Consider the following 22840-nt stretch of genomic DNA (forward strand, 5'->3'; position numbering starts at 1 on the left):
TCCCCACAGTGTAACTGTGCACCACAGTGCTGCCAAAGACATGGAACCAAGAAGATAGCATAGGGCTGTTACTTTGATTCATCATTTGAATTAAAAAATACAACATTTCATTAAATGTATACACCTTAGGTAACTATAGGCTTGTGTAGGCAGGACAGATTAATCTGCCTTATTCGAGAGCACAGCATCACCTGTCTTTAGAATCCAACCAAATATTGTCTGGAATACTGTACTTTGCCAGGTATTTAAACGGTAGTTTAAATGTAATTAGGCATGAACGTGGGAAAGGACCAAAAATGCCTGATTTTGTTTTTCCGTGAAAATACTAGCAGAATAAAGTCAAAAGGTTGTAAAAGGACCTCTGGGGACTTCCACAGACACTTTTACAAAACCCTGTCAAATTATATGCTCTCTACGTGTTTCACTGGGCTTCCTTTGGGTGCCCTTGGGAAAACTGGCCCAGGTGTGAATGTGTGTGTGCTTGTGTCTGTGTGTCCCCTACTATGGACTGACATCTTCTCCAGGGTGTCCTGCCTTGTGCCTGCTGCTTGCCAGGTTAGTCTGACTCCCCTGCAACCCTATATTGGATAAAGCAGTTAGAAAATTGATGGATATTTAACAAGTCACTTATTCACTATGAAAAATTTGGTCTCTGCAGAATTCCCCAGGAAGTTCAAATATGCATTTCAATACCCATTATGTCTTTTGTTTTTGCCTTTTTTTTTACCTGAAAGCTGAATACAGTATACAGTATACCGTCCCACCTGGGATTTGAATCTTCAACCTTCCAGTTACGAGTCCACTAAGCTACACTGTTGCCAACTTATTATTGTACGCTCTACAATACGTTTTCAGGAAAAGAAAGTAAACCAAAAGGGAAATTAAGCACTGTGATCTTATTAAATTAAAAATTAAACTAATTAGACGAGAAAAGCAATGGAGCAAAAACAACGGAGCTGGGCTGAAACTTGTGAAATGTAGTCATGAGTTTTGGTTTTCAAAAATGTGGGCAGGTGCATACCGACCACAGTGTAAACATGGAAAAAGAGTGAAAAACGAAACAAAACCCAGCAAAAAAAGACTGACTTTTCAAAACTGGTAAGTTTACTCTTTATGTTTCCTAAATGTAAAAACAAAAGAGAGTAGTCTTATTACATGAGCTCCTGCTGCAAAAGCAGGCTGCGATTCAGAGTCACCGATTTATATCTTGTTGTATGTACAATTACCATTGTATTATCACGCTCATTTAAATGTTCCAGCCTAATTACATATTGAAACTAGTGCTCAGTTTCTATTTAAGTTAACCAAAATATTGTTTTACAAACTCTGAAGGTCATACACAAGAAATAAATGACAAACTTGATTTTAATCTTTAGAGCAGGTGGAAGAAAGACAGATGGTGGGAAAGTGTGTGTGTGTGTGTGGGGGGGGTTGTGACTCACCTATCACGTATGATAGGATGAGATTCCAGCCTGTGATGAAAGCCCAGAGCTCTCCCACAGTCACGTAACTGTACAGGTAAGCGGATCCAGTCTTCGGCACGCGGGCCCCAAACTCGGCGTAGCACAGCCCCGCTAGCACAGAAGCCAGCGCGGCAATCAGGAAGGACAGCACGATAGCCGGGCCGGCGTTGTCTCTAGCTACAGCCCCGGCCAGCACGTACACCCCGGCTCCCAGCGTACTGCCCACCCCCAGCGCAATCAGGTCAAAGGTGTCGAGGCAGCGCGAGAGCCGGGACTCCTCGGAGTTGCAGTCCACCACCTTCACCCGCAGAAGCTGCTTCCCGAAACCCAGGAGCATCTTGCAGGCCATGGTTGCTACAGTCAAGTGGGGCTGCGTGGGCAGGCGGGCAGAGCTGTACCAAGAGGGGGAAAAAAAAAAAAAAGAGGGACAGACATCACTCACCCCTCCCAAAAGAAGGTACTGAAGTAGGAGGACTAAATTCCCCCCAGCTTGTTTTTAACTGCATACATACAGTAGCTCCAATATCAAAATCCTAAAAAAAGTTCAAATACAAAAAGAGAGAACACAGGGTTATCCCAGTTACACAGAGTGACTTCAACTGGGTCCATATTGTCTAATATGGCCATATTTTCATTTCACATCCATCAATCACAAAAACATCACATTTCAACAAGGTAAGTGTTCCGGTATTTTCTCATGACCCTGACCAGTTTAGATATGAGCATTTGGATATGTATTCAGAAATGACAATATAATGCATTCCAGGATGAGCTGGGTGAAGAGGTCGTGTGATTGAAGCTGTGCTATTTAACTAGAATAAAATTTCACTTCACATGCTTTACCCATTTTACATCACTGTACCTTCATGCTAAATGGTTATTTGATCATTTGGATGGGATTATTTAAAATTGACTATCAAACAAAATTTCACCTCATTTAAAAAAAACATGAATATCTGATAAGAATAAAGGAAAGAACAGAGCGTGTAAATAATTCCTTAGTTCCTAAATCACTCAGTTTCATTTTGTCCCTTAATGGACTGCTTAATTAATGCAAACAAATGTAGCTGCTGTTGAATTTCTGGTTTAATTACTAGCACAATCACCAATGCTAATCCGCTAGAAGAACGACATCCCAGTAGAACCAGTAATCATTTCTTTTACCTCATATTTCCCCTGGTTCAGGGAAATGTTTCCTAGCCTACATTTTAGAAGATTAGTAAACAGAACTAAAACAGAATCATATAGGAAAAATATTGCAAAACACATATTATACACAGTTTGATACATGCTGTTCCTTTAGATAGTTGAATAAATATCCTTGCAGCTGTACTATCTGAATATACAAGACAATTTAACAACCCATGTAAATCTGAAACATTCAAAACAATGAAATCACTAATTTTCATCTAATCTTATCATCTAATTTCTTCTAATTTTAAACTTACAATTCACAAAACAAAGCAGCTGTTTTTAAGACGGCCCGAACAACAGAACATCCAGTTCCGTAAAACAATCCTTCCAGTAGTTAACATTGCTGCCTCCCAGCACTGGGCTCCAGGGTTCAATTCTGGACCTTATCTGCATGGAGTTTGTTCTCCCCATGTTTGCATGGGTTTCCTCCAAAAGACATACTGTTAGGTTAACTGGCTTCTGGGAAGAGTGGCCCAAGGTGTGAGTACGCAGTGGGATCTATCTGTCCTACAATGGACTGGTGTCCTGCCCAGGGTGTAGCCTGCCTGTTTCTTGTCAGGATAGGCTCCAGCTCCCTCGTGATCCTGAACTGGAAGAAATTATTAGAAAATGGATGGATGAATAGTGCTCTGCATCCTGGACACCTCTTAATAAAGAGAACAGGCAGGGTTCTGCCTTGAAACAGTCTGGGACATCTGCAGGTCACTGCCAGCATATTTTGGGAAAGTAATAATTAAGGTGGTCGCAGCTAAACCGGCTCCTAAATTTAACTTCAACCAGCCTATATGGTGGATGAAGTGGACTTATTTCAGACATGTAATTTAGTCATGTTACCGGAAGCGGCCACAAACTGAGACATCGCACTGATTATATTTCATTAATGAAGCACATTTTTGTGTTGGAATCTTGGAAGAACAAGCTCAGTTTTATATTAGTAATCTGGCAGCTTGAATTTAAAAGTGCTGTGTTCCCATTTATATTTTATATTAAAGGATGTAATTCCTTTATGGAAGTCCTTTTGCTGTTAATTCTTTTAAAAGATGAGGCAAATGGCGGAGAAAGAAAAAAAGTATGTGAAAAATATGATACAGCCCATGTTCTACAAAACATACAGGAAAATCTTCTCCCACATATCTGTAGAAAAGATCTCTCTTTGAAAATAAAAGTACACTAAAAGTACTTAAGTCAGATTTGTAACTACTTGGCGTCCATGCACTAACGTCTCTGTGACTAGACCATGACACTTTCTTTGCATGAATGGAGATTCCTGTAATGACACTGTATAAAACAATTTGTCATACAATCTAGCAATCATAACTCTACCACAAGTTATTTATTAATATAATCAAGGAGAATTCTAATTTCCTGTGTAATTCTAAGGAGACACAATAGGCAGTCCTTCCTTAACTGTTGTCTGGATAATTCGTTTTTCATTCAATGTGTTCTTTGCATTTGGGGTTTGAGACTTAGATCATTAGTTGCAATTTGGGCCTATTTTCTAACTTGGTCTTACATACTCATAGCTTTATTAGGTCTGTTGATGATTTTCATAAGTTCAAGAAACAGTGTTTATTTCATTACATCTTTCTGTTTGAGTTTAGTTGCCTTTTGGCAACTGTTTTTTCCACATCTAAGCTGCCTCTGATGCTCACCTGTGGGTGGATCTGTAGTATCGCCTGCACGCCACAAGTCTCCAGCCTTGCTTGCCTGCAACCCGGGGTCTTGGTCTCTTCCTGCCTTATAGCTCCTTAGTCTTATAGCTCACAAGCTACTCCTAGGCCATGTCTGTACTCAGACCTTGGCTTGGCTGTCTGTCCACCTGGCCTGGCCAGTCCCGTAGCTGACTGTTCAGCCAGCTTGCCAGACAGCTACAATAAGTTTGTCTGGCTTCATTATGTCAGTGCTGATGTCAGGATTCACTTGATCTGCAGTGGCTTGTTTGCCAGTGTCTGAGATAGCAGTGCCTGCATCCCTATGAAACCCACTTCGAACCAGACGCATACTGTACATCACCAAATTCTTTACATTTTCCAGTTTTTAGTCCTGTAGTGTGTGGAATCCTAGAATGTTTGGTGGATTGAGTTACAGATTCATTTTTGTTTTAAAATATGACAACTTTAAACCACTCCTGCCAGGTTTTAGCCACAGTACTAAAACTGCCAAAACACCGCTAACCATCTGTTCATTTTGGTTCTATACGATCTGCAGAAATAACCACTCTATTTTTAGTTTGGAATACTGTATGGGGTATTGCTGAGATTATGAGCTAAATTAAAAGAATGTATGCATTTTTATGACTTGTTATTGGCAGCACCATGGTGCAGTGTTTAGCATTACTGCCTCGGAGTGCTGGGGCTCTGGGATCAATTCCTGACCAGGAGTGCTCTCTGCATGGAGTTTGTGCTGTATGTTCTCTCTTTATTCACATGTGTTTTCTCCAGGTGCTCCGGTTTCCTCTCACTGTCCAAACACATACTGGTAAGTTAATTGGCTTTTGGTGAAAATTGGCCCATGATGTGAGTGTATGCGTAACTGTATCCGTCTGCTCTGTGATGGACTGGCATCCCATCCAGGATGCACCCTGCCTTGCATCCGAAGGCATGCAGGAATAGATTCCAGCTCCCCCCGCAACATTGAATTGGAAGAAGCAGTTAGAAAATGGATGGACAACTTGTTATTAATTTGTCCCTAGTCCATTATCCACAGTTATGCCGCAGTGATTTGATCTAGAAACACTACCTTTTCAAAACCGACCTTCTCAAGATCTCAAAATGTTGTGACTTAAACAGATTATGTGCAGCTATTACATGTGATTTCACTCTGTGAATAACACATAATTCTATTCCTAGACTTTGGCCAATACACATATATTTATCTCTATATAAACTGCCTAGTTTAGAGAAATTAAAATGCAGCAATTTTTTCTGCTACCAAATTGTAATGCTGAGGCAATGTGGTGTGGTTCTCCTCATCAAATGAGAACCCTGGACTGGTTTAGTAGTCATTGATCAGATTAAATTTAACGGAGAGCATGAATCTAGGTATAGCTTTCAACCCAAATTTAATCACACATTCAAAAGATCACTTTTTCCCCCATCAAGGAATAAAAGGCCACATGTGCTATATGGTTTCAATGTTTGATCTTGAGAAAATGGTGCATTGTTCCTCTGGGAGCTTTTAGTGTAATGGTTTGATTGCCAGTACCTCAACAGCAACCTGTTCACAGGTAACAGAAATCTGTTATCCAAGCTGTAGCTGTCTGTACATTAAGAACCTACAGTGGTTCTGGCTTCTCTGCATCAGCTCTCTGTTAAGGGAATAATTGATTTTAAAATTGAACCTACGACCTATTAAAGGTCTAACTCCCAGCTCTATTACTGCAGATATTCTACATTCTGCAATTCCCGGAATTATCGACACTGAAACTTGTCATTATGATCTAGATTATCTCAAAAGCATATACAAGAAGTAAATTTTTTTCTATGAGTACACAATTCACAGCGCAGCAGGAAATCATGAAGCGTGACTAGTAACAAACTTGAATACATGTACAGGATTATCCATCTTACTGTAAGACACATTCCATTTGTTGCCAAATTTGAATGATGGTATCAACACCAATTTTTTTCAGCAGAAATTTACAACAATTCTCCTAAAGCACACGAGAAACTCAATGCAAAAGCGAAGATAAATATAGTCCCTGATATGCCACAGCATTTTAATAACCTGAAAAAAAAACCTCAGCAATCTTCAAGTCTTTATAATTTCAACAGGACACACAATGGACATCTGTGTCAAATCTTTGCACAAGTCCACTCCCAAGAAAAACAAACTTCATAGCTACAAATATGCAGACTAGGGTTAATCTCATAAAATATGTGAAAGTTAGATTTTCAAAGAAAATATGGGAACTGCATATGTGCAATGTAATCTAGAACAAGTTTTTTTAAAACAAATGGTTTTCTAACCACTTATGAGTGTTCTATATGAAGTATTCTATTCTTCAAAAAGCAACCAGTGTAGCAAAACAGTGAAACTAACACTCCAATATAAACAGACATAATCTAAAAACAATACACAGTTCCTTCAACTCCTTGTATCCATATTATTCCTTGGAAGAGAAAAACAATAATCAAAGATATTTATCAGTGTAAATATCAAGTTCACACAGTTGGAAATAGGGTTTCAATGAAATTCAAATTTGAATACATTTTTATATTTACTTTTTCCTAAACACATTCCTGTCATGACAAAGCACACTGTAAATAATGCTAGAATTAGAATGAAAAACTAATTCCAAAGAGAAATAAGTACTGAAACAGTATTCGTCAATCTTTAGAATATTTTATTTGTACATATTTGGAAAAATGTATGAAAAAGTTTATTGCTGACTTTTACAATGCCCGTTTATTTATACTTTTTTTTCTAAATAGCCTTTACAACTTTAGATACAAGTAGTAGACTGAAGACTCAATTTTATAACTGGATGACAATAGGCAACACAAAGCATAGTTATGTAATAAATTTTCCACAAAAATATGGTTTAGCTACTTATTTTTAAGGAAGGGAGAACCATAAAGAAGATGTATAAAAGCTTCACTTGCAGAGCAGGACTCCTGCATACTCACGGAGAAAGAAAATGCTTCAGATTTTGAAAGAGCAGTGTTCACTGTTACAGATCCACTTGCAGAAACGTGCTCTTCTCACTCCACTTAGTACATCCCGTTAGGAGGCCCTCCTACAAATAGCAACTTGCTGCATCACATGACCCGGTCACAGCAGCTGCACATGCCATCACACACAGGGCAGTGAAGTGCAAGGTATCATCCTCCCCAAGACTCCATTCACCACAGACAATTGGAAACTCGCCCTACATCGCGCCAAGCTGTCACATTTAAAGCACTAGCTTTGCTTTTTACATTGTACCCGATATCACCTGCAGACATGCACAGTATGCTTGGATATACTGTATCTGTAACAAGGTCTTAATTGACCAGTACCAAAACAAACCTCTGGCCTGAACCATCAAGTCTTGAATCTTGAAACTCAAACAAAAACTTTGTGTCAAGACTAACAATAGTCTTTGTGTCTGTGAACCTAAGTGTACAATTTTATTGATATCAGCATACCACTGATATCAACAGGAATAGATACCCTCCAGTTTTTGGTCATCTCTGATCTCTGCAAATGAACACGGGACTTCCAACAGCTGCACTACCACTGTACAATACAACTTCACTTAAATTGGTCACTGTACTACTGAAGAATCAAATGAAATTTAGGAGTGATTTTCCACTACCTTTTAAGTTTTACTTCTTTTTGTTTTCTAGATATGCTGAAGAATCATAACATTTAAGTTGCTCAACTTGCCATGAGTTTAAGCAGCACATTAAACAACACTGCATAAAAGTTATTTTCTGTACTATACAGCCAGATCACGTTTCAGCATCTAGTACAGGCCATTCCCTGTGACCAGCAGTTTCCCCCCCACAACTCATTTTAGCCTCCTTTCAGCTAAGTTACACTAACGTACTTGTGCAGTGCGCCACCTACTGAGGCTTCTCACACACAACATGAACCAATGGTCTCCCAGCTCTCATCCGACTCTCTGGTGGAAACTGCCACAACAATAAGATATGACTGCCATTGCTTACGACAACGAAATGAGGTGAAACTGACAGTCTGCTTGTTTCTCAGGGTAGGCTAGTGTCAGCTACACATGATCAAATAAAGATCAAACCAAAACCTTTCAATTCCATATACCGTATGAAGAGATACTGCATTGATAACCTACAGTACTCTTTATAATAAAATAAGAATATAATAAAGGAGTATACATATGAAACCAGAGGAGGCTATTTGACCCATCTAGCTCATTAGTTAACAGACAATTGATCCAAGGATCTCATCTTACCGTTTCTTGAAAGAAGCCAGTTTATTAGCATTGACAACAAGGCTGGGTAGATTGTTCCATACTCCCACATCCCATTGTGTACACAAGCGCTTCTTGTTCTCAGTTTTAAATGCACTTCCCCATAACTCCAACTCGTGTCCTCTGTTTTGTGTTTCAGTGGATCTTTGCCAATGCCTGTGAGGATATTGAAAACTTTGATCAGGTCCCATTGTTGACTTAGTTCAAGACTAAAAAGGTTTGCTTCCTTCAGCCTGTCAATGTAGCATATTCCCTTAGGCCCATGAAGGTATCTGCTTGCTCTTCTCTGTAACTCCAGAGCAGCAGTATATTTTTAATGTCATGGCCGCTAAACCTTTAAATAAATAACCATTGCTTTACATGTTGTGCTTTTAACTGTATAGCCTTAAATGTTGTTTTACTTCACAACAATGTCTAAAAGGTGTAAAAGATGTCAACATAAACATCCATTTCTTTCTGGTAAGTGTCACCTTTATGCTAAGCATTTCCCATTTTTGTATTTATTTGTTTTTGCTATCTACTTTACATGTAATGCTTTGCATTTCTCTGTATTAAGTGTCAACTGCCAAATTGAATTAATCCAAATACTTCAGAATTTTATTTGCTGCTTCTAAAGTAACTGCCTATCCACCTACATGGTTTTGTCTGCAAACTACTTTTTTTACTAAATATACCAGAATCAAAAGAATAAAGGATTTTCTGAGTTTCTAATAAGAGGAAAGCGTATGACCACACAACAGAAATTACACATACTTAAAGATAATTATCTTTTTGTCTGCAACTAATATCCCAAAAAGTCCATTTAAAACTCGGTTTGACTTTTTTTTTAAATTGCCAATATTGGCAAAGTTGCGTAAACCAGATGTGGGAAAAAAAAAATTTATCAGCACCTTTATCTTCTGAAGTAGTATTCTTCAAATGCGACAAATCGGTCCCTTTCTTTTGATGACTCATTGCGAATCAGCATGAACTATTCAGTTGAAGTCTCTACAGCAAAATCCAAACTATTCACACATACAGTACTACACATCCCACATTACCGCTGCTCCCAGGTTTGTCACTTTCTTTTCAAATTTTGATAATAAAGTAGATGAAACAAATAGAGAAAACAAAATTTTTCACAAAGAAGATGCCACTGGCACTAATCTATTTTAACACTACCTTTCGAGGGCACAGCCTAGACTCAGCCTGGCTATCTCCTATTGCAGGATTTAGCATGCACTTCTTGTGCCAAAGACTACACCAATCTTAACACAGTATGTTCCTCTTACATTAATGTCAGCAATAATGTCCGTACTGTCCGTTACACACTAAGCAATGTGAATCTTCTGAAACTGGCACATCAACAGTTCTTTTACAAAATAAGCAGTAACATTAAAAGATATTTGTTTATCAAGATTGGAAAAAATGTCTTGAGTTATTATTTAGTCTGTACATTTGTTTGATGACATATGCAAGGTGACTTGTGAGCAATGTTTTAATTAAAATACAACAGGCTGTATATTCCAGACAAAAAATACACAGTGTTCCTAGTACATTTCTTATGCTCACCGGTACTCAGATCTGCTGAGTAATATGTGAGATACAGTTGCCAAATAAGTGAATCACATTCCTTGTGCATCATAGCCCACATTTAATAGAAACATACAATGCATAGAAAGACACATTTTTCTTCAACTGAGTCCCTAATACACACACATTTTGTAACACTAAAGAGAAAATCTTCTCTCCTTCAAGGATACACTACAAACCTATTACCATGTCTGATGTGCTGTTTCCTACTTCAGTCCCTGAAAAGGCTGATGATCTATCTGTTAAGTCCTAGAGCTTTGCAAACTGCGCACCGCTCTTTCCTCGACCTAAAATACACTAGAACATAAACAGTAGTCAAAGCCAATACTGAAACACCACCTGTCACAGACAGCTCAGTGATCAATAGCAGGCCACGAGAAGAGTGACCTTAAATTTCTAATGTAAAGACCCTTGTGTGTTATCTACGGTATACATACTGTATTTGTTTTCTGCCTCCGGTTAACAGAAAGACACTGCTTATTGCGATTTACAGAGTAAGTTAAAACATGTACTGTTTAAGTACTCCCACACAGTGTGGTATAAACTTCTATTTTCTAACTGACCATCTAACTGAGAAGGACCTGTATATTGTGTAGTGCCAAACTGCCTGTTCAGTTTTTTTCAGTATGCTCTATTTTCTACTCCATGTTAACTCTGCTCATGTTTCATCCTATAATTTGCTACAATATGCTAGACCTCCATTAACGGGAAGCATGCTCAAGTTACTCCTTTAATACCAAGGGAGGCCAGAGCCGCACTGCTCTGGAAAGGTCCAATCCTTCATAAGATAAAGCTAGTACTTCACAAACGGAAGTGACATGCAATTCACCTTGCAATCACCAACCCATGAAAAGGTACAGGGTCATCTGGCATTATCAGGGGGTCATGAAAAGAACAGGTTTGAACTGGTTCTAACAAATACCAGCATCCACTCACCCTCTGAAGGGTCAGGAAGCAGAGCATGGAAAAATGAAAGCACTATAAATACTAAATACAGTTCTGTATTTAGTACAAGGCACAATACCAGCAGTTTACATTTGAACCTGGCAAAGTAGGCCCATCCGTGAAGCAGGAAGGAACATTCTTGGCAATAGCAGATGGGACTAGCATGTCTAACACCAAGCCTGTATCCCAGGGCTAAATTAAGAGATGGGCAGAGAGGGGGAGAGTCCTCCGTGCACCAATCATGTTGAAAAACTCCCTCCTGACAGCAGCCAAGCCGCCACGCAGGTGACCAGGCTATGATTACGATATTTCCAGCATACCAGCACACACTTGATTTGTTACCTCCTCGTCATCTGGAAAAACCTCACCTTCAAAATTCAAAAAAGTTCTAAGACTGAGGAAGAGCAGCCAAATGGGTGAAAATCGTTTATCTTTCAATAACTAAAAATTGGCACGTTTTCTGTGAAAATGATTTTAAGCAAGGAAAATCTGGTCTGAGTAAAGTACTTCCTTGGTGCCTTCACTTCTGACTCAACAACTTTGGGCAACTGATACTGTCTACCATTAGAACCGTGGTCTGCATAAACTAGGCAATCAATCTAGTAAATTTAGTTTAGTCATACAGCAGTATTGCAAACCACAGCTTCACTTGCATCACTTTATTACAGTTTTATCCTTTGGCAACTTTACCAGTGCACTTGTTTGTTCAAGAAAATGATATGGTCAATAGTAAAAATAAGAAACCATTCTATCCCTAAAGAGAAGATGTCTGTGGAATTGGTTAGATATTTCTCTCTTGAGTGTTCTTAACTCAATGCTGTAAACCCATATAACTAAAAAAATTGAAATACAGTACCTATTACACAGAAAGAATGGAAGGTCTAAATTATCTCCTTAACTAATCTTAGACTTCTAGCGCAGCCATTACATTCAACTGCAAAACATATATATATATAGTGGCAGCACAGTTTAAATCAATGGGATTGTTAACACGATTTTATAAAAGAAAGATAGCCATGTTAAAAGATTGGCATTAGGGGTAAAATAAGCCAGTTTGGAGAAAATAAACACTAAAGTCTTATGTAAAATTATTAATTAACTAGTAAAATTTATACATTACAAAAAACACTGGCAGCTTTTGATGAAGTAGTGTGTAACAATAGAAGTTAAGGATATAAAGAAAAAGTCCAATTGTTTCTGAGTGGTAATGACACATTGATAATGTTGTTTTGAAGGCCACATACTAGGAATGTGAAGGTTGCACAACAAATGAAATTTCATGACCTGTCAGGAGAGCTTCACTCAAAACAACATCTCATGTGACTGGGGCCAGTGGTGTGGGGTATTATTCAAGGAATTGACTGTTTTCACACGGAGACCCATGTCAGCATTACACCTGTGTTCCCTTCTTTGTCCTTTCTAAACAAGCATCTGTTGTTGTTTTGCATTTTTTGGCCCTCTGCCTGACTGGTGCTGGCTGGCTCCTGTGACAAATCAAAACATGATGGAAAACTGGAACATTCACATTTTCTTGTGTAGCAAAAAGAAACCCTACCAGTGCAAAGAATCACATGGTACATTGTATCACCATTTTTTTTGCTTTGTCTTTTTCTTTCATTTCAAGCTCTGTATAAAAAAGCACTGCAGTTCTTCCTCAAATATTTCCTCGAGTAATCGCGCTCAGTGCAGGTTAAATACCTAGTACTGTGGAGCATCCAAATTTTGAATTGAATGACTATATTTAAAATGATTTGACTGTGTTAAAGGGCAGCACAGTGGTGCAATGGTTAGCATTGCTGCCTTGCAGCACTAGGTCCCTGGGGATGCTATCTGCATGGAGTTTGTATGTTCTGCCCATGTGCACATGGGTTTCCTCTGGGTGTTCTGGTTTCCTCACACTGTCCAAAGACATATGGGTAGGTTAAATAGTTTCTGGGAAAACTGACCCTAGGTGTGAGTGTGTGTGTGTTTGTGTCGTGTGTTATTGCCCTGCAATGGACTGATGTCAGGTTCACGGTGTACCCTGCCTTATGCCTGTTGCTTGGTGTGAGAGGCTCCTGTGACTCTGAATTGGAAGAAGTGGCTAGAAAATAAATAAATTGTGCAAAAGAGAGCGCTCCGAATTTGTTCAGGTGGAACTCAAAAACAAAACTCCCAAGTATTCTTTGTATGAAATATCAGCACTGGGGCTGTTGCCCAGTAATTCTGCTATTAGATTACATGACTGATGAAAATATCATTTGTAATAATTTACAAACTTCTGTTTTATTTTAAGACTGCTAAGTGGCCAACTGAAAGTGTGGCCAACTTTAAAATGAAAAGTGGTGTGTCAGACAGAGAAAGATGAAAACCCTTAAACTCTATACACAACAGTCTTCTGGACTTGATTTCTCTGTATCATGTCATTAACTGAAGAGTATATTACATTACAAGTAAAGCCTTTGTTTAATTATAATACAGCCTATTGTGTAGAGACTTTCAGCTCTGTGTTGTAACTGGACAAAGGAAAATGAAACATGTAGGAAAAGAAGGTCAAAATCTAGGACAAAATAGGCCTACACCAAAAATTTGAACAAAATCCAAGGTCACACATTTTGAGTGAGGTGAAGTCAAATTTCACAGAAACCTTAAAATAAATTAAAAATACTGTCCCATACTCAAAAGCTTACTGTACCTAGTGGAGGAAGTTTTGGTTATGTAAATAGTAGGTGGCGGTCAAAATGAGTCCGGATTTGACAGCCTGGAGCTTATGAACAGAAGGGCACTTACTGTTTAGCTAATATTTACTTTGTAACCATTTCTCCCAATAGCAAATATATTTGCAAAACAATTAAAATCAAAGGAGGTCAGTACAAAAACTGCTGTGTTTTGATTGACTGTGGAATGACACAACTTTCATAGATCACAAGTCCTACACTTTCTATTCGGATACATTCCTTACAGGTTTTTGAAACACCTGTAATAAGAACCGGTAGAGAATAAAGTACTGCTTTTGGTAAAAGAGAAATTTGAGGAAATTTTACATTTAAACTAATCAGCAAGAGTCTCCAATATTTACTGATTGTGTAGTTTTATTTATTTTTTAATTACTACACTGCTAAAACAGCAATATGGGTAGCTAGTAGTCTGTTCAATTCCAGTTGTTGCCAGAATCCACACAATAATGTAATCTTTAAAATGTACAGATTTTATTGCAACAGTATAATCAGGTTAAGCAGTGTTAAAGAAAAGGAAGAAAACGAAGTTAAATTATAAAACCAGGTAAAGAGAGGGCAAACATACTGTATCACTGATCACTTCTGCTGTTTCAAGGCCCAGTCATTAGTAAAGCACAGATCCTTCCACTCCCACAAAATATGTAGCTTCCCCTAAATATGAATACTTATGTTAATTTTAACATTAAAAATGCTACTTTGTAATTTTAAAGCATAATAATGAAAATATAACACATTCCAAGAACACCCCAAATATATGAGCAACTATATTAAGATGCTGAATTACAAAGTGGTGAAATCCAACATTACTGCTTCAGCAATCACCTTAGCATCTGACCAGTCTTAAAAGCATGGAATTCCAGTTAAGCTCCATGTGGATAGTAGAATTTAAGGCGGAAAAGGGGGAAAATTCTAGACCTAAACTACTAAAATTGCTGGCAGTAATAAAAGATTTTATTTTGCCATTTTTTACCATTTGTCTTAAGTCAAGCGCAATATTAAAGAGAGGATTGTACTTGGAAAATGTGCCGTGGCAGGAATGAAGAACACCCTGAGGTTCAACTGGAGGAAGATCACAGCAGGAAATTCACCGGCTCAGGGGAATGCTGTAGAAAATTCTAAAGCTCTTCCTGTACAAAAACGTCAGCCCACAGGGGAAAGGCAAAAAAATGCATTCTTGCACTACTCTCCAACATTTAGGTATGAATTCCAGATGAAACATATCTTACTTCCATTTTTTAGATGTATCTTTAAGCCTTTTTAGATAAAAGCTCAGTTGTTTCCACATCACCTCTAGAAACAGTAACGTGAAAGCAAAAACTACATTAAAAACATTGAGGTATTTAACTTCCTATATGCAGTCATAATTGTTTGGAATATAATACTTCTTATGTTCCATGAAATTATAAAGTGCTCTTCTTTTTTGTAGCCAGGGACAAATATTTCCCTGTAGTGATCCCTGTACATCTGTAATGCCCTGTGCATTGTGTAACAAGTAATCAGTATGGGAGGTCTGAGTGAGTGCTTCACAAGGTATATGTTGCACTCTATTTCCAATATGTATTAATAATTAAAAAAAAACATATGTTGAATTATTAATGATTTAAATGACAGCAAAAAGGTTAGGGATTTATTTCCTTGTCTGCAATGTATTGTGCTCTGCCTGAATTAAACTGAAAAATAAAAAAAAATAAAACAAGGAAAAGATTTACTTTACAAATGTCAAGCTGTATTGAAGTGAAAAATAACGGGGTCCAACACCTCAAAAAGACTAATAATCAGACATTAAGAAAGAAAAGGTTTTCCAGCTCCTTCCAAGTGGTGTTAACATGGTCCACACAGGACAGCTACCGTATAGAATGAAGACTAAACATTTGTGAAAAGGATGTGAACGCACCTATTATTTCTGGAATAGCACACGAGCTCTGGCAAAATATTAGATTAAGATTAGATTAATAAGATTAATATTTTGTCACGGCTGCCTTTTTTTTTTCTTACCGATTCAACATTGCACCCAATTATCAATATTGTACGCCCTTTTTTTCAACCTTCAACTCACAAGTGGTAAAAAAAGACACTGCTGCACACGTCCTGTTCCACACATAGTTGGACTAATCTCTCATCCAGGTTTGAGTAAATGAAGTGAGGTTTATCCTTTCGCTCTGTGGATGCCAGTTAATCGGAGGTATGACTAGACAGCCTTCCTGCGCCAGCGTATCACTGCCCGAGTCCTGCACAGAACAGAAGGTGTCGAGCCAGCCGAGTCCTCAGCCAGTCACTCAAGTATGACGTACGCTACGTGGGTGTAACAGGGCTCAGTGTGCTGAGTGAGTTACAGGAGTGAAAGCCACCCCCTCTGAAATCTAGACAATGTCAACCTCAGCCACAGCAAAGGTGTGGCAGAGGTTATGCGCTGTTCAGGGAGTCCCGCTGTGCGTGCTCCGAGCCAGCGAGCCACCAGGATCAAATCCCAGCAGGAGCAGGGAGAGTTGCACTTGTCACATGGGTACTCAACAGCTCTTTATCTGGGCGTTCCATCCTTGGATTCCGACAAAGCTCTGCTGCTTGTATTTCGGAATTGCAAACTGAGACATTTATGAGCATTTTTCAAAGAAACATGGGCCTCTTAATTACAACGCATTCTTTTAACTCGATGCATTAACAACCCAAACTAAGAATAGCTGGCTTCTTACAGATTTACAGTATTTTCCTAATTAAAGGCAATCTTTCAGGTACCCAACTATAAACTCAGCTTGAATTTTCCAGCCTTATTTAACACTACAAACAGGCATTTGTTTTCAGTTCAAGCTGGGGCTCAGACAGGAAACACTAGTGCATTTACCTATTCTGTTGTGACCTAGATTGGTTCCCCTTGCTACAGAAATTACAATCTCTAATGTCTCAGTTTTAGCTCTCAATGGTTTTCATGGACACCCTAAGGAGAAATATGCTGTGGGGGGGTAATTTCATGTTTTTAAGTTCTCTTTAAGTCTGTGACACAGATGAATAATCATATAAGTTTGTCCTAGAAGTCTTTTAAATTTAAACTAATTTATACTGTTAAATATTGAATCAAAGGCCACACATCAAGGCATATTACATATAATCTGTCTCAATCACATGCTGAAAAAGGATTAAAAGGATGCATTTGTTTTGAAATTTGTTTCACTGCATATTGCAATGTAACAGAGGCATGCAAATAACTTTCTGATCATACAAGCAGCTTCATAAGATCAGACCTGGGCCAAAGAAGGTAAGTGTTTTATGTTTTTTTTTAAAATTTGTAATCACAAATTGTTTCTTTACATCTAAGCTTACAGTGACAACTCCTGCAACCCATTTATTTTTCAACATGCGGTCCACAACCTCCTCAGTGCCTTACAGGAGTGTCGCCACTGATTGGAGGCAAGATGCCTCTCTGGTCGACATCAGTTCCAACCTACAGTCACCCAGGAAGTTGTAAGTGTTGCTATTTTCCCAATGGAAACTATGGATGCCCTGGACTACTCTTCCTGAACTCTACCTTGTTGTCTGCAAATAAGACTTGTCATATGACATGACCTACTGTATGTTTAGTGGCAGGAACCAGGCTTGAGATCCAGAGCTCAAGCTGTTTGGAGCAAGCACATCTCCCAGTTATTAACCATCCATACACTTCTAACTACTTTATCCAATTCAGGGTTGCAGGGGGACCAGAGCCTATCCCAGCAAGCAATGGGAGCATGGTGGCATATATCCCAGATAGGACAGCAATCCATCACTGGGCACACAGAGACAAACACACAGTCAAATAACCTACCACTAAAATATATCTTTGGACTAAGAGGGGAAACTAGAACACCCAGCGGAAATCCACGCACACTCAGGGAAAACATACAAACTCCATGCAGATAGCATCCCAGATCTGGAAATAAGTACATGGTCCCATCACTGCAAGCTAATCACTGCGCAACAAACCAAATTCCAAAGATACTGCAGAGGGAAGAAGCAAAGTACAAAATCATCTGCCTGTAAAAAAAAACAGCGCCAACTTAAAACAAGTCTGTCCTAAAAAACGAGCACAGCATTGTTAAATACTCCCACACTACTTGCATGGGTGTGTGCATCAGGACTCACAAACTCTGTGTATGAGCTAAGCAAGCAAAAGTTAAGCAAACCAACCCAGCTTTACAAAGAGATAACCCAGCAAATAATAAGTATGCAAAGCATACCCTTATGTAAGTAATTAAGCCCTTCTTTGTATTTCCCTGCTATTACTCGAAAATTATTTAGGCGCTACAGGTTTCAAAAGCTCACTTTATTCATGCAAATAATATATATGTTTAATTACATTCCCTAACTTTAATATTAAGTAATACTATTGTCTTGTTTCATAAGATATCAGGAGGGACAGAACACTTAAAAAAGCTACAGGACCCTTTTTAAAAATGATGGGAAGCTGTCTAGACACCTATGGCTGGCTAGGCACACTAACAAAGGTTGATATCTACAGTATGTAAACACTGTGAAAACATGGGCTGTGAAGTGTGCACCTCACTCGAGAAAATAAAGACATCACAGTCTCGCTACAGTAACTCTCCAACGGGAGAGAGAATTCAAAAAATGCTGTCAACAAATAAAACCACAATACAATAAGTCATGAAATGCATATAATAATCAAGACCGCGCACCAAAAAATAAAATCTGATTGAATACCTTATTTTACAACTTGTAACCTTTTAAATAAAAAAATACACACCTCGTTCCTAAAACTGTAGCATTCACCGCAGATACAAACGTCTCTGGAATGTGATAAGTAAAGATTATTTACTAAACAACCTATCTAAACAAACATTACTAAAACAATAAACCATTATAGTAAACAATAATATTTACTAAAGTGAAACATAAATCATTTAAATTTAATTGCCTGTTGTTTTTTTGTTTGCTACTACGTACTTACACAGCTCGCTAGATTGTACACTTTTGTTTCCGTTTGTGTTACCGATATCTAGACTCACTATTTAGTTTACTTCAATGGTGTTTTGCAAATTCAAATCGAAACAGCGGCTTTCACATCTTCAAATCCTTTCTGCTAAGCTCATTATCGTGCACATTTTCCGGTTTCTTCCGCAACCTTTCTGTAGCCGGTAACTATAGCCATACATTTTCTTTAAATTTTAAGCAAGTCTAAAACCAACAACCTACGAAACAGAGTAAATCTTAATGCTTCGCTGCAATTAGTGGCAATGAATTATATTCGTTTTATGATTTCTGTGGTTTTATCTCTGCATTACCCCGAGCTAACATCACTCTTGAACATGTGGACAAGCTACAGTAATTACGCACAATGTGTGCTGCTCTGCCCTTCATTACAAGCCCTGCCTAAGGACACGCTAAATTAGATATATACAATTACTGAAAAGCAGCTCTACGACAAGGAATACTACTACAGACCATAATTAAATCTACCACTAAGCAACGTTTTGCTCCACTAAAAATAAACGAATTAATGTTAAAAGATACACCGGCCTACACCGTCTGACAGATTTGCGACGACGTACTAACCGGAGGGGGAAGATCTCGGGTCAAGCTGACGTTTGTCTTGTGTATTGCATCAGCTTTAAAAACCATGTGGTCGCATCACGTACTAACATTTTCTACCACTTATGTGGAAATGTATTAATGTAAAACAAACACACGCACACAATAATGGCACGCACAAAAACGCGGGGTTTACGATGGTCCCTCGCTTAATTAAGAACAAGAGGTTTTGCTGTAACGATTTGGAAAAGGAGTGATGCACCTACCTTGCGCGGCAGCTCTACACTGGGAAGAAATGCGGACGGTAGGAGACGATCGCCGAGGTGCCAAAGTTCAAGGGACCAGCTAAAGGAAGTACTGAGTGAATCTAGTAATATACTGTAGCCCCTGTATTATACTGGTTTTGACAGGTGGCCAGAAGTACTCAGTCTCTGATGCAAGGTATAGTATCAGGTTGCCTCATGCATTTTTACGTCTGGTTTGCTCACTCTATGGCTTGAAACACATTATAGCTCCGCCCCGGATCCCTATTTGCTGCGAGAGCTATGACAAAAATTTGACTTGCACACTCATTAATATCTCCAAAACAGCTAATATGATTAGCTTTGCAGACGTCATTAAGAAGGTCGACTTACACATGTGTAATATTGCACAAGGTAAATACAGTAAAAAATTAACAAAAATGCAATAAAAAGGAAAAAAAAGAAAATATAAATAATAACCTTTTTGTTTTGTGCAGGTCGTCATAGTTGTCCTGTGTTTTTTACAGTTCAGTATTGCGTACTTTAAGTCGCCTTGGTTAAGGCGTAAGATACAATTTTATTATTAATAATCCCATGATACATTTAATAAAAATAAAACCATGAACAATTTGTCTGCGTTTTATCTACAAATAAATGTTTGCACACAGTTCAGTATCTGATTGTTCCCATTAAGTACTACAGGTATATCAGGTCCCCCTCAGGCAACCTGGCTAGCACTGAATGAAATGATTATCCAAATAAACGTAAAATTACAGAAGCTGCATATTCTTAGTCTCGCAGGTACAATCATACGGTAAGTATGCACCATAAACATATTAGAATTAAGTTTAACAAAAGCAACGCGAACGAAAATATATATCCCCTGCTTTCTTAAGTATGATACAGACTAAAAGAAGCGGAAATAGACCTCAGACATGGAGTTCACACCTGATCATACTAAAAGACGTTTTGATTACATGCGGGACTTTAGTTGGTTTGACACCCTGTATATCCACTACCTTTGGCCATTACATTAAAAAAACATGCAAGATTCAAGAAAGCTCGTATTTTTTTAATTAACCTCAAAGAGGAAATCATAATCAGCTAGATGTTAATTCTTCTTCATCCAGTTGTAACCTATTGGGTTGCTCAGTATAGTAACGTTATCTTTATCACAAAATGTTTGAAAAATCTTTAAAAGAAGGTTTTGGCTTTGTTTTGGCTTTGGCTATGTTTTCAATCATTCTGATGTAAGGTACACCTGAAAGGGGGGCGGGGTAATCAGAATAAAAGCACATTTCTGGAAGTTTCTGGAATTTACTTTGAAACGAATGAACATGACACTGGCATGGACATGACATTTTTTTTCTCTTTCATTTCAGGTTATGACGATTTGGACATTGCAGATCAAACGGAGTTAAAATGAAAAGTCCTTAGCAAATTGCCCAAGTTTTATTTTGGGATTTTAACATTGTCACTCTTGCAATTAACCCAAAATAATAACCTAGTAGTTACTAGCAATATCACCTGTAGTTTTTCATGTTTGCTGTTGGTATGCTTACTATAATATGCCAATTCAGTTTTCATCTACATTTCCCAGTATACTGCTGATACAAATATTTTAGTCCACCTTGAAGATGTTCTATTTATAGGAAATGGAGGGGAATTAACTATAAATTCATAAGATATGATTCCCCCAATCACACTATCAAGAAATGTCCCATGACTCTCTAGAATGAAATGTGACCTCAGTACAAAAAGAGTACTACTTTGGCATATCAAGCTCAATAATTAATGTGCAGAACTCACTTTTGCACACTTCTTCCCATCTGTATAAATCCATATTCACAAGTGACACTTATATGAATATGAAATATGAAATGTAATTCTAGGTGCAGGCAGTGGTTAGAATTGGTGCCTCACAGGACTGGGGTCCTGGGATCAGTTCCAGAGCTGGGAACTGTCTGTGTGGAGTTTGTATGTTTTCTTCCCATGTTGCATGGGTTTTGGAGTGCTCCAGTTTCCTCTCACAGTCCAAAAGCATACAGGTAATATAATTAGCTTCTGGGAAATTTGCCCTAAGTGTGAGTGTATATATGTCTGTGTCTGCCCTGAAATGGACTGATGTCCCATTCAGGGTCTATCCTGCCTTAAGCACACTGCTTGCGAAGATAGGTTCTGACTCCTCTGTGACCCTGAATTGGAAGAAGAGGTTAGAAGATTAATGGGTATACTTCTGTATATCATGGGAGATGTGATTTATGCCTTCCGCTTCATTAAAAGCATACACTGTCACGTGCAGTATGCTTTTAAGTACTACCCATCAAGTAAATCCTAAGTAGTTTCAAGCAGGGGTTCCTAATCTTGCACACACCTGCTGGTTTTTGCTCCAGTTGAGCTCTTGGTTCTAAAATTGAAATCTTAATTTGAATTAATAATACGATTCATTTAAACTGTTTGTTTTCAGCTCTTGTTTTTGCAATTGTTTCATTACTTATGTAAAATGAAATAAAACTTTGGGTACAGAAGACAACTTGAACAAATATTCCAGTCAAGAAAATGTGTTATTTAAATTAAGGTATTGATTAAGTAATCAGGCTCTGTTAGAATGTAAACTAACAGACTTGGGAAATGCTGGTTTATAGACCCTGGTTTCTGCAGCATTAAGTTGAAAGTACATGGGTTCCCCTGCCTGAAATGCTAATCCATTGTAGTTAACCCCACCTCAACATCAAGCATAGCTGGTATTTTTTACTTATATAAAACCTTCAATCTGTTAGGACATCGCCATGCTGCTATCAGATAGCTCAACTCTTTCTTAAGGGCCAACGGCCAGTAGATTTTATAGGTCACATAATATTAGTTTCCAGCTTCTACAGAATAAGAAAAAGCCTCAGTTTGTCCAATTAACCAAATAGTGTGTTCACTTATGCAATTAAGGAGTCTGGTGGATTTAAAATGAGAAACCTAGTCTTCCAGAATGGTAATTTTGCTCTACTGGTCTCAAGTGAAGACAGTCTTCCTTGTAATACATATATAAGGTTCATGATAGTAAGACCGCCTAACAACAATGAAGGGAAGCCTGGGCAAATACTGTATGAACCTGTTGTAGAAATACAGTTTTCCATCCAAAATCCAAGTTACAGAGGAAAATTTGGTCCTTCTTGAATTGCATCTGGACACAATGGGAGACGTGGATAGTGATTCCATTAATGGAAAATTGAAATTTGTTGTCGGACTGTGCAAAAACATTGT

At 38.2% G+C, this 22840-nt stretch overlaps 1 protein-coding gene across 8 annotated transcripts in view; it reads right to left on the reverse strand.

Annotated features, from left to right (window-relative positions):
* LOC148658415 (high affinity cationic amino acid transporter 1-like) overlaps positions 1–19849 on the reverse strand; it is a 37028-nt gene extending 17179 nt beyond the window's left edge. Inside the window, exons 1-4 of one of the 8 annotated variants that reach the window (XM_088639567.1) lie at positions 19610–19849; positions 8572–8745; positions 7286–7395; positions 1443–1855 (exon numbers count right to left, since the gene is read on the reverse strand). In XM_088639567.1, coding sequence (XP_088495693.1) covers positions 1443–1812 — 370 coding nt within the window. In that variant the 5' untranslated portion in view covers positions 1813–1855; positions 7286–7395; positions 8572–8745; positions 19610–19849. Of the gene's footprint in view, positions 1–1442; positions 1856–7285; positions 7396–8571; positions 8746–9479; positions 9659–15818; positions 15837–18558; positions 18602–19609 lie in introns of those variants that run through there. The other 7 variants (XM_088639566.1, XM_088639565.1, XM_088639563.1 and 4 more) reach the window with 7 other exon arrangements.
* Positions 19850–22840: the final 2991 nt, after the last annotated feature.

Source organism: Lepisosteus platostomus, chromosome 7, assembly GCF_059453375.1.
Source record: "Lepisosteus platostomus isolate fLepPlt1 chromosome 7, fLepPlt1.hap1, whole genome shotgun sequence".
Lineage (NCBI taxonomy): Eukaryota > Metazoa > Chordata > Actinopteri > Semionotiformes > Lepisosteidae > Lepisosteus > Lepisosteus platostomus.